Source organism: Ascaphus truei, chromosome 2, assembly GCF_040206685.1.
Source record: "Ascaphus truei isolate aAscTru1 chromosome 2, aAscTru1.hap1, whole genome shotgun sequence".
Lineage (NCBI taxonomy): Eukaryota > Metazoa > Chordata > Amphibia > Anura > Ascaphidae > Ascaphus > Ascaphus truei.
In genome coordinates, this window is record NC_134484.1 from 388,330,228 (window position 1) to 388,350,925 (window position 20,698).

Here is a 20,698-nt window from a genome sequence, read left to right on the forward strand (position 1 = left end):
AGAAATGTGTGAAATGTTGCAGCATGTACCCAGCATGTAACCAGCATGTGGAGATAAATGACAAAAAAAAGCGCAAAACGCAAATGGTGAAGTATATCTTTATATACCTATATTTTTGTCTTTTATATCTTAGTGCGTGGGAGTGCTGAGCCACTCTTTAATTATAGCTGCATACGCCGACACCAACGGTTTTGTATGGTTTAAACACATTTTTTATCACTTCCACAGTAGGGAAGTGCCTTATATAGTAGGATTTTTTGTCACACGCATGATTATATAAGGAATAAGTGGTGTATTGTTTGACATTGTTTCAACACGGTTAAGTTGTGTTTTGGGTTGCGCACTTTATTCTTTATTCTGTACCCATCATGCACTTGGGTCTTTTTGGAGATTGCTCCAGGTTTGTTTTACAATAATCGTTGGCACTACAGTATCTCTTTGCCAAATTAAATCGCTTTTTTTGCGCTAAAATATGAAAGCGTTAATGATTCTATTGAATTGCAGACTTTGTGAAGTAAACAGAATTTATAAACCAGATAGAGTTAATGACAATGGACTGCTGAATTTTATACAGCAATAGAAAAAATAAAGAAATTGCAGCTGCAACTGCCAGTTGTAGACTGCTTGCCTTGAGAATTCTGCACTAAAACCCATCCAATGCGGTGAGATTCCTGCAGCCAGACTAATGGCCCATCGGATTAATTAACACAGCGGGGGTCCCTGCATTTGAATGGGACTCACACTGTGTGAATCCTACAAGGCTGCAAGTCCCATTCAAATGCAAGGACCCCCGCTGTGTTAATACGATGGGCCATTATAGCCTTCTATGGACCATCTCACGTGTTACTGTGAGATGGTCAAAGATTTTCCTTGGCAAGTTACAGTTCCTCCAACTCTTTTTCTGTGTGGCCTTTTAGTCCCCATTTTGGTTTTCAAGGTGGAAGCCTTTGGTCCCACTACTATTTTCAGCTCTTAAGACCCCTGGATTCTTGAGATACTTACTGGGGAAGTTACCAGATTTAAATCTCCCTCAGGGAAAAAAATGGCTGCCAAATAAGGCCGTTAGGAAGTTGCAACATCATCAGTTGTTGCTCCTTATTGGATTGCCTTTTAAAAACCATGAAACAATACCGGTGACTTCACGAGTACATTTTTGAAAACCACGGGGTTCCCTGGAGCTGAAAATAGTGTAGTTCCAATCCTGAGCAAGAGAAATTGAGTTTATTCAGAGTTCTCCTTTAAAAGGGATTTGAATTGATATTGACCTTTTACTAGTGTAATAAGAAATACCTTATTATAAAGGTAATAATAATTTGAACCTATATGTAATGTACAATGGACAAATTTGTTTTTATCAACTATTGATTACAGTATAGTTGATTCCAAATATTCACTCTTTTTTTCCAGATTATATTTTCCATCTGCATTGCTGTGTGGGGATTACAAACCATAAAACAAGGGATCACCAGCCAAGTAAAACGTAAATGAAATATCATCTGCCTCTTAAATTGGAAACATTTATTTTGTATTTTTTAAAGGCAATGCACAATGATTCTGTAACTAATGTAAAGTAATTTTCTTTCAGCAATTAAGATAAAATGTTTGGTTGATTTAGTTTTAATGCTTGAGTTATTTTCATTTAATTTATCCGACACTACCTGTGCATCCATTTTGTTGTAGTTTTTTGGTACACATGCTTTGTGAAGCCCTTCAGTAATGCCCTTCATATTTTCCAATGACTCATCAAATATCTGATGCAAATCAGCAAGTAAACTGTGCTCATTTATCGTAAGACAATTTTCTGAACTGTAATTGTTCCTCATTTTATGTCTTTAACTTTTGGTTTTCATAATATTGTTGCTTTCGTTTCAAATAAAGATCCTGATACAATTAAACGTTGTTTTTATTTTCAATGGATTATTATTTGCAATATGAGACCATAGTTAATTGATACATATATTTGATTAACCACATCCAATCGAGTTCAGCATCACCAGCATTAAAATCACTAGATCCAAGATGTGTTTACGCCAGGCAGTATTAATCTGAGTAGTCAATGACAACAAAGAACAACAGTAACAACTCATGATTCAAGACAAGAATAACCCCTTACATGTGAAACATTATCATATCATTATCAAATTCACTAAGCTCCTGGCATTAGTTACAGTATCACTTACGAAAAGGGAATACATACAATAGTTCATATATTAAACTTTTATGCATATTTGAATATATTAACCCCTTAATATCCCAAGTAGCCTGCTTGTCATGGGCAACCCATAGAAATGTGTCTGTGAAAATATTTGCACCTGGATTGAACACTGGTTGAAGGATAGACAACAGAGAATTGTCATACAATTTAACTTTTTTAGGTTGGGCTAAAGTTTCAAGTGGAGTAGCTGAAGGTTCAGTACTATAACGAATGCGTTTTAACTTGTTTATTAATGACCTTGAAATTAACATAGATAGCAAAGTTTTCATCGTTTGCTGATGACAATAGTTTGTGTAAGGTAATACAATCAGACCAGGATGTAATTTCTCTCCAGAAGGACTTGGATAGACTAGAAACTTGGGTAGGTAAATGGCAGATGAGGCTAAATATAGATATGTGGAAGCATTTGGGAAACAAGAATAAACAGGTGGCAAAATTAGGTCAATCCTTGATGGAGAAAAATTTAGGAGTGCTTGTAGACAGCGGGCTCCTGACGAAACGAGAGAGAGACACGCAGGTCTGACTGAGGTTTGAGTATCCAGAGAGTACCAACCAGAAATGATGCAGATACTGTACCTCAGGAAGAATGCCGAGAGCAGCATGGGTGGTGGTGAGATCACTGAAACTCAGTCTCTCCCGGTCTAATCTTCTCTGAAATGTGTCTGAAATTGCTGGTTTAATTCTTGAAGAGTGAGTCCACTCTGTTCTTCCATTTTTAATATAATTACCAAATTATTTGGATTGTCTGCACTATTGTACCCTTATTTCTTTCACTCCGAGATAAGCTGAATCACTGGAGGAAAAAATGTTTAACCTGTTATTTGCTGTGATGGATACATGTGTGTTTAAATTCTAGAGATTGTGAGTGTAATTCCTATATGAGATCACCCACCACATTCCTATTGAAGATACAGTATTGCACCATTGTGTCCTTATCTTTTCTATCTCTGTACCTGCGCTCCCCAACTTTTTGAAGATTTCGACACATGGAAGGATTTGAAAACAAATTCTGGAAAAGGGTTTAGAGCTGCGTGTTTTGAATTTATATAACTTATTTTATTATTATTTACCACATAGCTATTATTCTAATTCACATATAAATAATTTCTATTCCCGTATAAAATAATCATTTATTAGAATCTATATCACGGTTTAATTTAGGAGCGCCTTTTACACCACTTTGCTTTGTAAGCAATAGTGCACAATGTTATGCAATAGCTGCGAAGGCAAGTAAGATATTACCTTGCATTAAACGGGGAATGGATGGAAAGGAAGTAAACATAATTATCCCACTGTATAAAGCATTAGTAAGACCACACCATTAATATGGAGCACAGTTTTGGGCAAAGCTCCATAATAAAGACATTATAGAACTAGAAAAAGTGCAGAGAAGAGTCACCAAATTAATAAAGGTGATGGAAATCTAGCATGAGTAGAGGTTAGCTAATAAATTAGATTTGTTTACAATGGAAAAAAAATTCTAAGAGGAGATATGATAACTGTATACAAATATATTCATGGTCAATACAATGAGCTTTCTAAATAACTTGTATCTAGCAGCTGGTTATTGAAATTAGGCAGAAAAGAAAGATCGATGTGACTACCGCTCCAGGTGAAAAAATGTTTGAAACTCACCAACATTTTTTCACTCTGTCGGCAGTCACATCGATCTTTCTTTTCTGCTGAATCTACTCGACGGACGCCACCGGGGGTATAGGAAGGTTAGTTCTGACTCATTCAGACTCGCAGTGCAGAAGGAGAGGCGAGGAGATGTTCCCTAGTGAGTGCTTGACTCCACACTATAACCGGCCAGGAGAGACTGGGTAAGAGGACTAAAGTAGCATCTATAAGGGTACACATATTAGTGGGGATCACCCGCTCTGTGTAAGCACCCCACTACATTTGCACTATCATTACCCCCACCTTATGTCTCTCCATCTCCTAGCACTGGATACATTACTTCCACAATCCGGAACAAGCTCCAGCTATATATATTTTTTTTATTGTGAATTATTATTCTTACTACATTCCTAGAGCTGATATTCGGTTTAATTTTCAAGGTTATTGAAATTAGTCTGACATAATAACAAGAATAATAATTAATATTCAAGAACATTTCATACACTCAATTATTTTCTGGTAAAAGTGATAAACTAGTCAACACGGAGTTTCTGTAATTCTCTCTCTGCAGTGCACCACGTGTGCCAACCAGTATTCAGTAGCAGCAATCAGTTAAAGGTGGTGCTGTTGGTGGTGATCATACTACTAGTATTCACAGCAGTAAGAGCAAGTATGAGAAGGACAATGATGACACTGTCACTGAATCACAATATCAATATATATGATATTCACTCCTCCTGCCCCCCTCTTTCTTGTAGACAAAAAACTTCAAGTTAAGAAGGGATATCAAAAGGGAATTAGAAGTTCAAGTCAGCCTGCTATGGCCCTAGCTAAAATACAGGACCACCACTGACACCAGTGCCAGCTTCTTCTGTGCCTGTTACTGCTACCAACAAGCCCACACATTAAGTAATTTGCAAAGGGCACATCCTTCTTGTCGGAGTCCAAAAACTGTATTACTGCAGAACAAGCTGTGACTTTTCTATTACTAGACTCTGAAGAGCTGTTAAAACAGTCAGATGTTGAAAAAGAAGTCATCACAAATTCAATCACAGGAACTTGATAACTTTGAGGAGGAGGGGGTGGACTGATTATTCCTCCATTCAAATATCACTTCTTTGAATTAACGAGGATTCTCATGATGATGAACAGGGCTCGACAAATGCACTCCTCCGCTCACCCATGGTAAGTTGATTTTAGAAGATGGCGAGGCGGTGGCCAGTGGCAGAAGAGGACTGAAGACCCGGGGGTGGCACCGAACCAAGACAGCTGGCGGTGGGAAAAGAGGACTGAGGACCACCATGTCAGCGGTCCTCGGCCCTCTTCTCCTGCAACCAGATGTCTTCCTCCGATGCCACTCCGCTCCTGTGGTCTTCAGTCCTCCACTTCTGCCGCCGGCTGCCCACCATCCCTCCTCTGTTACAGTGCTCCTTGAAGCCTGGTAAGTGAGAGTAAGAGCAGGATGGGGTGAGACAAGGAGGGGGGTGAGAAGAAAAGGAGAAAGAGGGGGTGAAAAAGAAGGGTGAGGGGGAGAGTCCCTTTTTTGTCTGGCGAGTAGCATTTTTTTAGTTTGTCCAGGATCACTATGGGCAGACAGCGCAGCTTGCAGCTGTGTCCCTAACTAAGAAAATAGCTAATGGGGCAGGGTCCCTGCCTAAGGGCCTGTCCCTGTAGCAGCCACAATCTTAAAGTTTGAGTCTGGGCCTAGCTGAGGCCTAGAGGGATATCTGGCCTAATGAAGAGGGTCACAGACCCCTGCACATACATCCTACCCTGTTCGTGTCCCAGCACCGACTGCCTGTGTCTGTTCCAGTGTGCAAAATGTATCCTCCTCTCAGGGGAATCTGCAAGCCCTATTGGCTGCTGTGGCATCACATGGTTAGCAGCCCCAGTGGCTGCTGGGTGGTGTAGTCCCCACGGAGCCTCTACTCTACTGGGCCTCCATGCGCCTAATGTACTGTGCCCTGCGCGTTACTTTCATGGCCGTCGCACTACGTGTACATTCTTTTTTTCAAACAAAGATTTTTATTGGGTGAATGGTACAGGCTTAAAAGAATCTAACAACACACTGTCTTACAATTCGGTATCCACACCCCCTCTGTTTTCAGTAACTTGAGCCAACCCAGCTCACAGGGGAGACCAACAGACACACGAGACGACAGACAATGACAGATGGGGGTAGGGGTGGGGTGGGGTGGGGGTGAGGAAGCCGCACGGAGAGCACCCACCTCCTAGTCCTATGTAAAGCTCCTATCAACTTGATGCAGCCCCCAGCCTCAGGTCCTTGCTCTTTAACTCCTTATCGGAAAGTTGCGTGACCCGGTCAGCCCTACCCGTTCTCAACCTATCCAAAGTCCGTACCGGCACATCAGAGGAGAATGCATTTTGAGCTAGCAAAGCAGAATGTTGACGGCACTCACCCCTGGGATATCAGACTGGGCCAGCCATGGTGACCAGACTTTTAGAAAGTTTGTGCCGGTGTCGTTGACCAGACTTGTCAACTGTTCCATCCGGCAAACGTACCAGATTCTGTTCCTAATTCTCGGGATCGTGGGTATTTCTGGTTGCTTCCACAATGCTGCGATTTCGCACCTCAGGGCTGTTGCGAAATGTGCAATTCATTTGTGCTCCCGTCTGCTTAGCCCCCGGGTGCGTCTGCCAAGCAGGAACAACCAGGGGTCCAAGGGGACCGTGAGACCGAGAATGCTCTGTAGCCAATTTCTAACATCTTCCCATATTGGGGCCAATTTGGTGCAACTCCACAGCATATGCAACAAGTCTGCCTGCTCTCCACATTGTTTTGGACACAATGGGGAGTAGCCTTTCACAAACTTTGCCAATCTCGTCGGGGTGAGATACCACCGCATCAGGACCTTATATGCATTCTCCTTTAATGTAGTGCATATAGAACTTTTTGCCGCTGCCAGTACTATTGTGTCCCAGTCTTCGTTATCTAATGTCTCCCCTAAGTTCCTCTCCCAACTATTCCTATAACTGAGTTTGATGTCGTCGTCTTTCGCAGGACAGACCACCTCTCTATAGATCCTAGAAGTAAGTCCCTTGGAGTCTGTTCCTCTTGAACAGAGCTGTTCAAAATTTGTTCGCCTTGGGCGTTTTGGAATTTTAGTGTAGAATGCTCGAATCTGGAGGAATCTAAAAAATTCAGAGTTTGGCATCTCTTTTTCTGATTTAATATGCTCAGAGGATTTTATTGAATTCCTACCCTCCAGATGTAAAAGCCTAGTGAGGCCTTTTAGTTTCCAAATTGCAAGGTCCTTGTTTGACAGACCCGGAGCAAAATCAGGGTTCCCCAGAAACGGGGTCATCAAGGTATGCCGCGTAGTAAGGGCACACCTATATCTGATAACCTCCCAAACCGACAACGAGCTGCCCATTGCGGAGAGCGGTGCACCCATGGTCTTAAATACCTGTTTTGGCAGCCAGATTAAGTCCTGTAATTCTACAGGGGCACAGCACTGTTTTTCTAATTCAACCCATCGGCGAAGGTTTGGGTGCAAGTGCCATTGGATTATTTGGGCTAATTGAGCCGCTCTAAAATACGACAACAAGCAAAGTACCGCTAATCCTCCTCTTATAGTTGGTCGAATTAGCGTGCTAGATTTAATGCGTGGTTTTTTATTACCCCATACGAATTTCACCATAGAGGACTGCAGCCGGAGGATGTCATCCCTGGACACCTGTACCGGGAGGGTCTGGAAAAGGTACAGAATTCTCGGTAGAAGGTTCATTTTTAAGCTCTGGATCCTGCCCATCCATGAAATTCCATAGCCTGCCCACCTTCTGAGATCCTCCTTCAGAGTCCCTATTAGTCTGGGGTAATTAGCCTTGTAGAGGGCCCTATAGTCTTTGGTAATGTTAACCCCTAAGTATTTAATAGAGGAGGCTTGCCATTTGAAATTTAAATTTACGTCTATTAACTTTTCTGTGACCTTTGGCAGGTTTAAGTTTAAGGCTTACGACTTCGTCTGATTGATTTTGAAACCGGAGATCTTATTAAATTCCCCTAACAGACTAAAAACATTCGGCTGAGAGGTAAGGGGCCTTGATAGTGTTAAAATAACATCATCCGCATACAGGGCCACCTTATGTGACTGCTCCTGGATCTGTATCCCTGCTATGTCTGGGCTGAGGTGAATATGCGCCGCCAGGGGCTCAATGCACAATGCGAAAAAAAGAGGGGACAGGGGTCATCCCTGTCCCGTGCCACTATTTTTATCTGGAATTCCTCCGACGGGAAGCCCTGGTGCCTAACCCTCGCCGTCGGCCCCCGATAAAGAGCTAGAATAGCACCCAGCATTCTCCCCCCCTATTCCAAACTCCCCAAGCGTCTCTCTCAGGTAGGGCCAATCAATCCAGTCAAACGCTTTCTTGGCATCCAGACTTAGAGCCATAGACGAAATATTTTTCTTCTGTGCCAAATCAATTAAATCTATTATCCGTCTAGTGTTGTCTGCCGCCTGTCTCCCACATATGAACCCTACCTGATCAGGGTGGACCAGCTTTGGCATAACCTTGGTAAGGCGGTTAGCCAGCAATTTGGAGAAGATTTTAGTATCCGAATTTATCAACGTGATGGGTCTATAGCTCTTGCAATCTGCTGGGTCTTTCCCTGGTTTATGTATCACTGAGATGGACGCCTGAAGCATCTAGCTAGGGATGGGTGCACCCGCTAAGAAGGAATTAAATAATTTTAGCAAATGAGGAGCTAATAATTTACTGAATTTTTTATAATATAGGTTGGAGAAGCCATCAGGTCCTGGGGCTTTGGATGGCTTCAATGACTTCATTACCTCCATCAGCTCCTCCCCTGTGAAGTCTTCCTGCAGCGCTTCCCTTTCCTCTCTGCTTAATCTAGGCAATTGTTCCCCTTTCAGAAATGTTTTTAGCTGTGTTCGAGTGGTCTCACTATGGGAGACCTTTGCCCCATCATAGAGGGTCTCGTAATAATTTTTTAATTCTTCCACAATTTGTTTTGGGTCAGAAGTAAGGTCACCCCTCCGTGTCCGAATCGTCTGAATGTGGTAATTATGAGCTTTATCGCTAAGTTTATTGGCAAGTAGGGTATCTGGCTTGTTTGCTTTCTCATAGAATTTCCATTTGGACCAGGACATCTCCTTCTCGGCACGGGAGGCCAACAATAACTGTAGCTTTGTTTTTGTATCAAGCCAAGCCTTCAGGGTCTGAGCTTGTTTGTTATTTTTATGTAGGGTGGAAAGGTCGGCCAATTCTGATCTTAAGTGCCTAACCTTATTTTCTTTTTCCCTTTTACGCCTGTTTGCAATCCCTATGAGCTCACCTCATAGTGTCGCCTTATGGGCCTCCCATAGGGTGGACTGTGAAGTCACACTACCGACGTTGTCAATGAAGTATTCCCTGATTTTATCCCCTACCTTCTGCTCAATCTCGGGGATTTTAATCAATAAATCATTGAGTTTCCAGGTCGCTCCTGGCCTGTCCAACCTGAAATCAGTGCACCTCAGCTCAACAGGTGCATGATCTGACCATGAAATATCATGGATTCCCGTATGGGAGATCTGCGAAACCATTCTATTGGACACAAAGATGTAGTCTATCCTGCTGTATCTGTCGTGTGGATGTGAATAGAATGTGTACTCTTTTCCCCCCTGGTGTTGTTCCCTCCAAATATCTACAAGGTTGTTAGCTCTCAGCCCCTTGGACCATGCGGCTCGAATTTTCGATCTGATGTTGCCTCTTGGTGTGCATCTATCGAGTGTTGGGTCCAGCATCTGATTAAAGTCCCCACCCACGATGACACAGCCCTGAGCCAACCTGCTAAGTATTGAAAAGAATCGCTCCAGGAAAACTTCAGTTTGTTCACTAGGAGCGTACACATTTGCTATCGTTATACTTTGGCCGCGAATGTCCGCTACCACGATTAAGAACCGACCATTTTTGTCCTTCTTTACTAAGTTAACATTCAGCGGTATTCTGTTATGGAGGAAAATGGCCACCCCTCTCTTTTTCTTACTAGCTGAGGCTGAGAACCATGTCCGATATCTGCTGTCAATATATTTAGGGGAGCTGGCCTTGGAGAAATGTGTCTCCTGTATCAAAATAATGTCTGGGTCAGACCGTTTATAATCCGTTAAGGCTACCCTATGTTTCTGGGGGCTGTTGAAGCCCTTCACATTATGGGATAATATCACAAAATCCTTACCCATTTTTGAAGGTTAAGAGCCTCTCTTGTCTGTGAGCTACCTGATCCTTAAGTGCTTTCCCGCGAGGGGACCTCTCAGCTGGACTGTTCCAAATTCGCCTCCTACTCTCCGTCTGCAGGGGAAGAAAACACTGGGATACACAGAGGGGAGTCGCACTACATTCTGTGCATGTGCGAGCCTGGTATTGGCCGCCATGACTCTGGGGCTCCACCGCGCATGCGCGAACCTCGCGCAAGATGGCGGCGCTCTGCAGAGAGGGCCGTCGGAGCCTCCAGCGATCCTGTCGCCACCTAAACTCTGTAATCCGTCCCCCCAATAGCCCCCACTCACCAGTACCCCCGCCGCAACTCTGTCCTTTCACAGACGGCACCGGGACATGCAACCGCCATCTTGCTAGGACACGTGCGGGACATGCTTACAGCTATAATTTATTCACCCCTTTCAGGCTCTGACCATGCCCCCGGCTTCCACACAGCTCATGCCGGGTTCCTCCTCTGGATCAGCTGTGCCAAGAGTATTCTAAATACCTGCACCAATCAGCTGCGGCTCCTCAGCACACTCTGGTTCTGCCCTCCGCTCCTATTGGGTCTCCTACCTTTATTACCCCTGTCCTGCCCTGCAAACCTTGCTTTGCATAGTCTTAGCTCTTGTGGATGTGTGCTTTAATCGTTTCTTCGTTACAGTGCTCCTTAGGTTCTGATCCGGCTTGGCTGACGACTCTCTCTGGCTCTTGACTCCGGCTTTCCCCTGATTACGCTGCTTCTCTCGTCCCCTGATCTCGGCTTGTACCTCGACCTCCCGGGCCTCTCTGCTCCCTGATCTCGGCTATGGCAACCACTACGGCACTTCTACTCTCCAGATCCGACAAGTACTATAGCTATAGTCTCCTGGCCTGGATACGCAATCACCACACTCCGGACCCGCTCCTTCTGCTGCGGGTGCGTGTAATCTTACGTCCCACCTCAGTGAAAGGACGGATCTGGTCTGTGGGCAGCACTGCCGTGACACACTCCCCCACAACTTCCCTCGCATCAGAGGAGGTATGGGGAAACATAAGGAATGCTGGGGACCGGAGGGGACCTGGCTTCAGTAATAATGAGAGAGTTGTCATAATTATTAATTATAGCTATTATTGGTGAACAAGCCTGACACCTGAATTAAATATTATAACAGACTTATACTGATCCCTGGTGTGCTGGGTGCATATTCTTTTTCGTATATCTATGATTGGATCAATTTTCATTTATCGTAAATAACATTATTTGATTTCAATAAAGACTGTGTTATTGTACAGTATATCCTTTGTTTCGAATTCATAGTTATTAAATATGCATGCCAGTAAGAATTTAAATTCTGTATTTGTCTGGATCTCTGGCAGATTGCTCCGTGAATATTTTTTTTCCCAGTTCTGTTATACCATATTCTTTGTGGAGCAAACCTGAGATACGCTAATAGCTAGATTAGCTACAGTATATGTGTGATCAGTGAGCAGCTCAAAAGTAGGCTGTCACAGTAATATTACCCGTCAGCTGGTTTAGCTTAAACTACTAGAGCTGCAGCCTAGAAAAATAGTGGTTGTGGATTCTAATCCTGTTTGGTCTGACACCATTCCAGTCATTAAATTGGTACCTTAGGCTTATCAACTCCATATAGTTGGTATGGAAATCCTTTTAGGAAGTGTGGGATGGGACTCATTTAATTATAATTTGCATTAGCATATTTCCCAGCCATGAACCTCTTTTCTCAGCTCCTTTCAAATGTGCTAATTTATTTGAGGGCACATTTGAGGGTCTCTATATCAAGCAAGATCCATCCACAAATCTTTTGCTCTCTGTCTCGGAAAAAAATTAACTAAATAGGTGCACTTCATAGACAAAGTGCACTAAAGAATCCCTATTATTGGCGCACTGTAGACCTTTATAATAGAATAACAAGGTCAGACAATGACTAGATATGTTACAGTTAAAAAGTAAATTTTATTAAGATCCTTATTTTAATGCTAAAAATAGATATAAAGTTCAAGGGTAATGCAGAGGAGGTTTGTAAGAAGGCGGTCACTGCTGCCGCCAGGGAAATGATGTTGCTCACGCTTAGAAATAAAAATAGGTTTATTCGTGCATGTATAGCAAACAACAGCTGCAGAGAAAAACTCTGACGCATTTCGTCACGTGTGTGACTTTGTCAAAGAGTATCTGACACTGGGGTTAGTGATGTGGGTGACACCGGGTAAGAGGTTGTGGCGGAGGGCTGCAGTGACTTAGCGGGGGTCCCTGGTTCAGGGATACTGCGGTTCTACTGCTGTCTTTCCTCCCTACCACTATATATCCTCCCCGTTGCTAAGCACCATATACACGGGCACTGGGATATAGAGACTCTTTAAGCTCCTGAGACATTTCAATGGGACACTGGTACCAAGAGGTTTTTATTGACGTTTAAACATTTTTTGTTACACTCTCTTCACATCTGGATAGTTTGGCTAAGGACAATTCTAGTAGCACCAGTTTGTCCTATGAGCGATCATAAGCATTTTGTTATAAAGTTCAAGGGAACTAGTCCCAAAATCAGGGCTCAGTCACAACCATGACATGTATAAATATGTAATCCATTGATAGAAATCACACATGATGGAACTGAGCTTTAATCAAAGCTACGTGCGACTTAATGAACACCTGTATGTCTTAAACTCCTGTCAATATGTAAATAAGGCAGTACATAAGTATCTCCGAGGTGGTGACAGACCTATATATATATCATAATGGTCATGCCTTTCATTGAAACAACCTGCATAAATAACATGACACATTGGAGAAAACAGGTAAGTACTCACTAATGTAGCAGCTCATCCTTAGGTGGTGCATGCATCATGCCAGCATAGCAGGTAAGGTAAATGTCCCATAGGGTCCAAAAAAACCAGAGCACAGCAGTGTCAAAGATGGGGCCACAAACCAGCAAAACGATAAAAATGTTTAACAGGTAACAAGTGAGGGGTACAGGGCTACTCTGACGCGTTATCTGTAGATATCCCACTGATATATTACCTTCTATATCACTACATATTCTAGTTTAAGTAAAATATATCAAGTATAATCGAATATGTCCATTCCTCAATCTATAGCCAATCAATTTTACTTTGAAACGAAATATTTGTACTTATATACAAAGTCATATTGTATGTTTGTTCCTGCTATGCTATTACATGGTTATAGTTTGTGCTTTTATTACCATTGCATTGTAATGTTTTCCAGCAGCCACGAGCTGCAATTTTTTTTTTTCACTTTGTGTTTTGTATTAATCAGGTATACTCCCCTCTATGTGCTTCCCCACATCCCCAGCCCTCACGAGAGGCGAGTCTCAGAGCGGCGCCTCATTGGTGATTATTTTCCACTTATGAGAGATGTCAGCTTTGCTGCTAGCGCGAGATTTCGACCCCGTGATGTCATTGTTGGGGGCAGGGGATCACATACTTATTCGGGAGGGTATACAGACGCAAATCAACTATTTGACAAAGGGACTTGTTCCCGAAACGCGTCAGAGTAGCCCTGTACCCCTCACTTGTTACCTATTAAACATGTTTATCGTTTTTGCTGGTTTGTGGCCCCCATCTTTGACACTGCTGTGCTCCGTTTTTTGGACCCTATGGGACATTTACCCTAAAAATAGATATAGATCCAATAGAACAGGAAATATACCTATATATAGATTCCTTCAATGTCTAAATCCACATATAAAAGATAGTGAATATCAATAATTCTCACGGAGCAGTGGCTGTAAGTGTGAATATCATAAATAAGTGATTAGTATCACCTATGATGGGTGCTATATCTTCTACCTAAACATATGTATATACACGTAGGGATAATTCCACCAGAGGTGAAGACCACATGTATATAATTTTGTTAAATCCTAAATGAAACAAAGTGATCACTATAAGGGTAAGTGGTGTCAATAGTCAAACCTACAATGTAATAGCATAAAGTGCAATGACTGAGTGATATATAAAGTAGTGTAGAACATATCCACTACTAATAATGAGATCGTGCATAAAGTAAGAAGTCATACAAATGCTTCCTACAACTCAAGTATTGTGTGATAGACTGCGCATGCGCATTATGTTCCATATGCAGTGACTTGTGTAGCTGTTTGTAAACTTCCTTATGCTGTTTATAGAGGGGAGACAACTAGCCCACTGACGAATTTGTCACTGGTAAGTACTGCACCGACACACTTTATTCGAGCAAATACCCAGTATGTACCTGGCAGATACCTGGAATGCGCCGCTCCTCACCTCTGACAAGCCCCGTTGCATTTGCCTTCCCAGCCTGGGTTCATGCCTGGCTGACGGGCGGCTGATCTGTTAAATGATAATGATTAGGATTTAATAGGCTGCAATGCTTCGCGTGTCTACCAGATGGCATAAATTCATGAATTGTAATGCAGTATATATATATGTACTGTGCAGTATTGCAGCCAGCGGGAATAAAACGCTTCAATCCCTGCCGGAAAATAACTCAATGCACTCGGGCAGAAAACAGTCACAAACCTCAATACACCCGGGTATACCCGAATTCGTGGGACTAGCCGAGCTCGAATAAAGTGTGTCGCCAGTGTATGAATAAAGTATGAGTTAATCGTTTTGTCATCCGTGGGGTTATACTTTAGTGATGTAGAGCAAATCCACAGCTGATCATGAGATCGTGTAGCTATAGACTGCGCATGCGCATTATATTACATTTGTAGTGACTTATATAGCTGTTTGTTAACTCCCTTATGCTGTTTATAGAGGGGAGACAACCAGCCCACTGACGGATTTCTCACTGGTAAGTATGAATAAAATATGAATTAATCATTTTATCATCCGTGGGGTTATACTTTATACCCGTGGACTCATTTCATTTTGTCCTGTATCCTATGTGATGATTCCTTATTGTTTATAGGTTACATCACGTATATAAGCTTTTGCTGGAAAACATAGGTGGAATAGTTATATAAGTGAAACCTGTTAGCGTTTGAACAGGATCACTGCAATCCATGTAAATATATACAGTACAAGCTCATATCGTTACTTTGAAGGACACAGTCCGTGCACAATGTATCATAATGTATACCAACATTAGAGGTAAAGATTAACCCATATAGTAACAGCTATTAGTATTCAGCCAGTGATACTATATTGTGCAACTTCCGTGGCACACAGTCAAACTCCGCCAGGTTCAAATACGCTAAAAATTTATAAATAGTAAGTATTGGTGGGTATCGACAGAGAGGTGAAAAAAGTTTAACAACCTTGTCGGCTAGAGACCCGACGTACGTTTCATCGCGCTATGCGACTTCTTCCGGGGTGGGCGTTGCCGCGTCTATGTCTGCCCCTTTATACGTTGCGGTTGTCAAGGCAACCGATAGACGCTTAATTGTGCTGAGAGCTGTGGTGGTGGTGCATAGGTACTGCACCCACATAGCATTGTATTACAATATATTTTATCAAATATGCTGACCTTGTAATGTAAATTACTGGTCACTTAATGTGATCAGGGCTATTAAAGAACCTGAGAATTCTCTTAAGAGGAGCACTAGGGTTCCTATTATCATACAATTGTAGATAAGTTTACAGAAAGGGAGTATACACAAAGCCTTTGTTTAAGCCAGATGGATATTGAGTATGTAATGTATATATCCATCTGGCTTCACATTGCAAAAGTTTCCTATCCCAATCACCTTTATGGATATTGGGAGCAATATGATTAATACCTTGAAAGGAAAGAGTATTTATAGATCCCGCATGTTGTTCCCGGACATATCGAGAAACAGGGGTGTCAATTGAGTTCCTAACAGAGCCCAGATGCTCTAGGACTCGTCTCCTTAATTCTCTTTTTGTTTTTCCTACATATTTCATGCCACAAGAGCAGGTAATTAGATAAATAACTCCTATGCTTTTGCAATGAATGAAGTTTTTAATATTGAAGGTTTTGGTATTTTGTGTATTCATAAATGTCTTATTCTCTTTCATAAACTCGCAAGCTTTACAATTGTGACATTTGTAAAAGCCTTTGGTGGTGAGCCATGTTTTGTTTGTTTTATTCCGTGTGAAGTGACTGTGAACAAGATGATCCCTGATTTACCAGAGCGCCTCCAGACCACTGATGGTCTGTTTTTGAGGACCAATTTCAGATCTTCATCACATGTAATTATATGCCAGTGTTTATTGAGTATGTAATTTATATCTCTCCACTGGCCATTATACGTACCTGATTTCTTTCTTCTCATCAGTTTTTTGTTTATCTTAAAGAAGATCTTCACGAGGAGTCGTTACAGCACGGTGTTAAGCTAACTTCAATTGTGTCTTAGAGTAACCACGGTTCAGGAAACTCTCTCTCATTTCCTTTGCTTGTTCCTTAAAGGTTTTCAGGTCGGAACAGTTCCTTCTAATCCGAAGATATTGACCGGTTGGGATGGAAACTGTCCGCCATCATGTAACTATTTGTCGCTGTTTTCTTCTTATAGTTACATGTAGAAAGGTAACCATCATTCGTTTTTGTAATTTTCAAATCCAGGAAGGTAATACTATCTGCACTGATTTCTGAAGTTAATTTCAAATGGTGCTCATTTGAATTCAGCAGACTTAGGAATATATCCAATTCTTTTCTGCTGCCATGCCACAATAACATGATATCATCAATATATCTAATCCACATGTCAATGTGGACAGTGTATTGTGACATTGCTTCAGAAAAAAACGCTAGCCTCCTCCTGCTTTAATGTTTTTTTATTAATAGTGTGTGGGAGCAGGGGGTCCCCTGAGCTGAACCGCATTGATTTCTGCCTCAGCGACCCCCTGCTTCCCGAGTTACAGGCCCCGGTTTGGGGCATGGGTGCCAGTGTCGCCGCCATCTTTATAGAACCCATGTTGCGTCTTAAACGCTATAAAGATGGCAGCGACATTGGCCTCCGATGCCCCAAACCAGGGCCTGTTACTCGGGAAGCAAATGTTCCAAGCGGCTTTTTTTTCTATCGGCTATCGTATGTGAAGTTTAAGAATGCGAGCAGGGGGGAAAAAAACAACATGTACGCTGTGGCTGTTTTGAGCACGTACGATAGAAAATGGGCACAAGGCCTTAGTGAATCGTGTTTCCAGCTTCACTTTGTATTGGATGTGCTTTTTTTTTCCAGCCGGACGCAAAAGCACGGAGCTTAGTGCATAGCCCCCTGAATATTTATCTCATGTATGGGTAACCTGGTGAGCAAACAACAGATATTGCACCTTGTGAGACACTTTCTTCCATGTGATTCTTTTGGTTTGGGATTATGAAGTTTTGATTAATGAGAAGTTACTGAAGGCCTATATAAAAAGACATAACGAGATTTAGAAGATTTTTGGATGGCGGTGCAGCTGCCTTGGAAAAAAATTCTGGGACCAAACTTGCAAGGAACTGGGTACAACAAAGTTTAATGGCACATAAAAACAGCAACAAACAAACTCTGACGCGTTTCAGCCGCTGTGGCTGAAACGCATTAGAGTTTGTCTGTTGCTGTTTTTATGTTCTATTAAACTTTGTTGTACCCCGTTCCTTGCAAGTTTGGTCCACAATTTTTTTCCAAGGCAGCTGCACCGCCATCCAAGAATCTTCTGCATTGCATACCACTTCGGTAGGAGCACGCCTCACAGCACCTGGATTTCCAGAGACTTGTGAGTTCTTTTTTTCCTTCTTTCACTGTACCCATGGCCTGTGACTCCCATACAAAATATACCCCTTACAGAGGTTAGTGGGAGTCCACAAAGAGTGGCTTTAAGGGTTATTAGTGATATGGATATACTAATTCAACTACAAAGCTGTGTGTATATGGAACAACATTACTGTTTGCATTGATACATGGACGTTCCCTATGAGCATTGCATAGGAGTTCTATCTCCTATTCCTTCACCATAACGAGATTTAGGATTGTTTTTGAATTATAGATAGATTATTAACATTCATATAATCAGCACAGTTAGAGGCATTGTGAAAATAGTTAATACTGTATCAATAAATTCACATGTAATTTACTTATTACAGCACTGTCTAGGGCGAACAACTAGACAACAGCCATCTTTCTGGAGGACAGGTCTGTACCACAGGATTGCCCATTTCCCTCACCTTAGCATGTTGCCATATTTTTCACATTGTTTGATTAGAAATATGCCAGTGCTGTTTAAATTAGTTAGTGGTGCAAATACTGTACATCTCTTATTATATGGCATTCTAGACTATGAACACAATTCTAGAACAATCCATAACCACCCGGGCAAAGGAACAGGCCATATTAATAAAATGTGCTAACACTTTTGAAACTATCAGCTAAAGAAAGTGCAAGTACTTTGCCTCTAGCTTGTATATCATTTTGTTTTTAGCTACAGATGCAGCGGCCATTATTTTATGAAATCACACGGTTTATACCTTGGAATACCCATGTGATGGCGTGGGATTACTTCCAACCGTACCGCCTTAAGGCGCGAGTGCAGGCGAGTGCATAAAATGGCATTTTGTTGTTCTGGTTTTTAAACACCTGAAATTGACACAGTAGCACTGTAGGACAGTACTGTACACATTACAATTCATTAATTTCATTGCATATAATTGCACACAATCTATAAAATTCAAACAAAGCAACCGCGATAGACACGTGTGCCTGGGACGATTGGCCACGTTCATGCTGCGTGAAGTACATCAGCGCACACGAAAATGGCGCTGTTATGCCTCAAAATAATAGCCGCTGCATCTGTATATTGTTGGCTATGAGTTATTTTGTTGTCATTAGAGCTGTCGTTGTACATGTATTCCCCCTCCTGGTGTAAGCTACTAAAAGCACACTTCGAATTAAATTATGAAGATAGAGTTTAGGCTCCATCTAGTGGTGACAACACAGTTCTGTGTCATGTGACTATATAGGAAAGGAGCATGGGATTCTTGGAGACTGCCATGATGGCAGCTAAAGAGAAGCATCACAGCTCAGACAGAGGGAAGGCTTTCCCAAAAGTATATTTTAGGTCAGGTCTCCCTTTTATTGTGTTCCAGATATGTACAGTGCCCCATTAGTTAGGATAATTTATTATGACCATATTAAGTAAGAGCATGTCCCAAGAAAAAGAATGCAAACATGCCTCAGTGGGCCAAGCAGAAGTGCCACTACAATGGCTTGGTATCAGCCCTACAAGCAGATCCCCATCCACAGTGTTCAGGGTCCCTGATGAAGTGGAAGTTCCAAATCAGGGTTGGAGAAGTAACAGTAAGGTTACACAGACCAGGCCAGGTTCTCAGTAGTTGGCCCACAGTAAAAGGGACTTCAGGTATATGGATAATCACAAGATGAGATTACTAAAGTAATAAGTACATGTGCCTCCCATGTATGTTGTATGGGCACTAAGCGAAGATACAAATAACCATTGGTATCTGTATGAATGAAAACATGTGCAACAATGTCAATCTACATGTGCTGTGACTGCAGTGTTCCCAAGCATAGGAACATTAATAAAGATTAAAGTTTCACTACAAAAACTCCAGGTGCCCAACTTGTCTACACTACAGCCCCTTGAGACAAGGTCAATTATTGTGGGTGCCTTTTACATCACTACAATGATGTAACCTCCTTAGGGAACTGGCCAGGTGGGTTACATACATTATTAGCATTTAAAAAAAAAAACATTTTAAAGCCACAATCCCCAGAGTTGAACCACGCAATTCTTCCATTTCTGAGATTTTCACCTTTTTACAGTATATATCGGTAAATTGAAACAAAAGAAAGATAGTCACCGGTGTCGTCCACTAAGAAGCTGCCATATCATTCTCTGATTTCATTGTGGCTTCAATTGAATAGAGGGGATTACTGCTTCTTCGTCTCTTTATTAATTACTTTTACTTTCAATTCATTTTAGGGCATGGTCTTTCTTTGCCCCTTATGTTATCATTATCTTACTGCTCTTATCTAAATTTGTTGTACTTTGTTTTAACTGTATTGTAATTTTGTAAAGTTCTGTTGGCATTATATAAAGAAAATTATATATGTATACATCCTGTATAGTACTTTGTTTCTATCTGTACTGTAACAGTGACATCTAATGGATGTTTAAAGAATATATACTATTAAACATACACAATCTTAGCAATCTCAAAACCAAGTTCCACATTATTATATATTTATATATGTAATTGTGCCAACTGAAGTGCTAGTTGGACAGTGAACTCAAATATTCAATAATAAACAAAGAAACCCCAATGCACATCCAATATTTAGTTCATTTTAATATATTTTTTTCTCATAAGTATGCATTATTTAGTTCAATCTTTTGGCCAAAACATATTAAGCCTGCAACAAGGTCAAGGTAAACCCTTTCAGCACTACCAATTTGATACTGTGTCATTTGTACCATATTTCATCCACTGAATGGAGCAAAGAGATACAAGAAAATTATATACAGTAGTCAATAGCATGGAATGTATGATGTATATGGTGGATGTGGGGTTAACATTTAGAAGCACTATGCAGTATGTGCTGTATGTGACCTACAGTGAAGTTAAATGTGGTTTTAAAAAACATACTACCCTAAAAAATAGTGAAAAAATAAAAACAAAAAGTGCAAAAAATATATATATATTGTACTTCCCAAGCTTATTGCTGCAGCAAAGGTTATCAC

The 20,698-nt window shown here is 41.5% G+C and overlaps 1 protein-coding gene across 2 annotated transcripts in view; it reads left to right on the forward strand.

Moving 5' to 3' along the window:
* AGMO (alkylglycerol monooxygenase) overlaps positions 1-1,895 on the forward strand; it is a 367,919-nt gene extending 366,024 nt beyond the window's left edge. For both annotated transcript variants that reach the window (XM_075589124.1, XM_075589125.1), the window contains exon 14: positions 1,408-1,895. In XM_075589124.1, the coding sequence (XP_075445239.1) occupies positions 1,408-1,488 (81 nt within the window). In that variant the 3' untranslated portion in view covers positions 1,489-1,895. The remainder of the gene's footprint in view (positions 1-1,407) is intronic.
* The last annotated feature ends 18,803 nt before the right edge of the window (positions 1,896-20,698 follow it).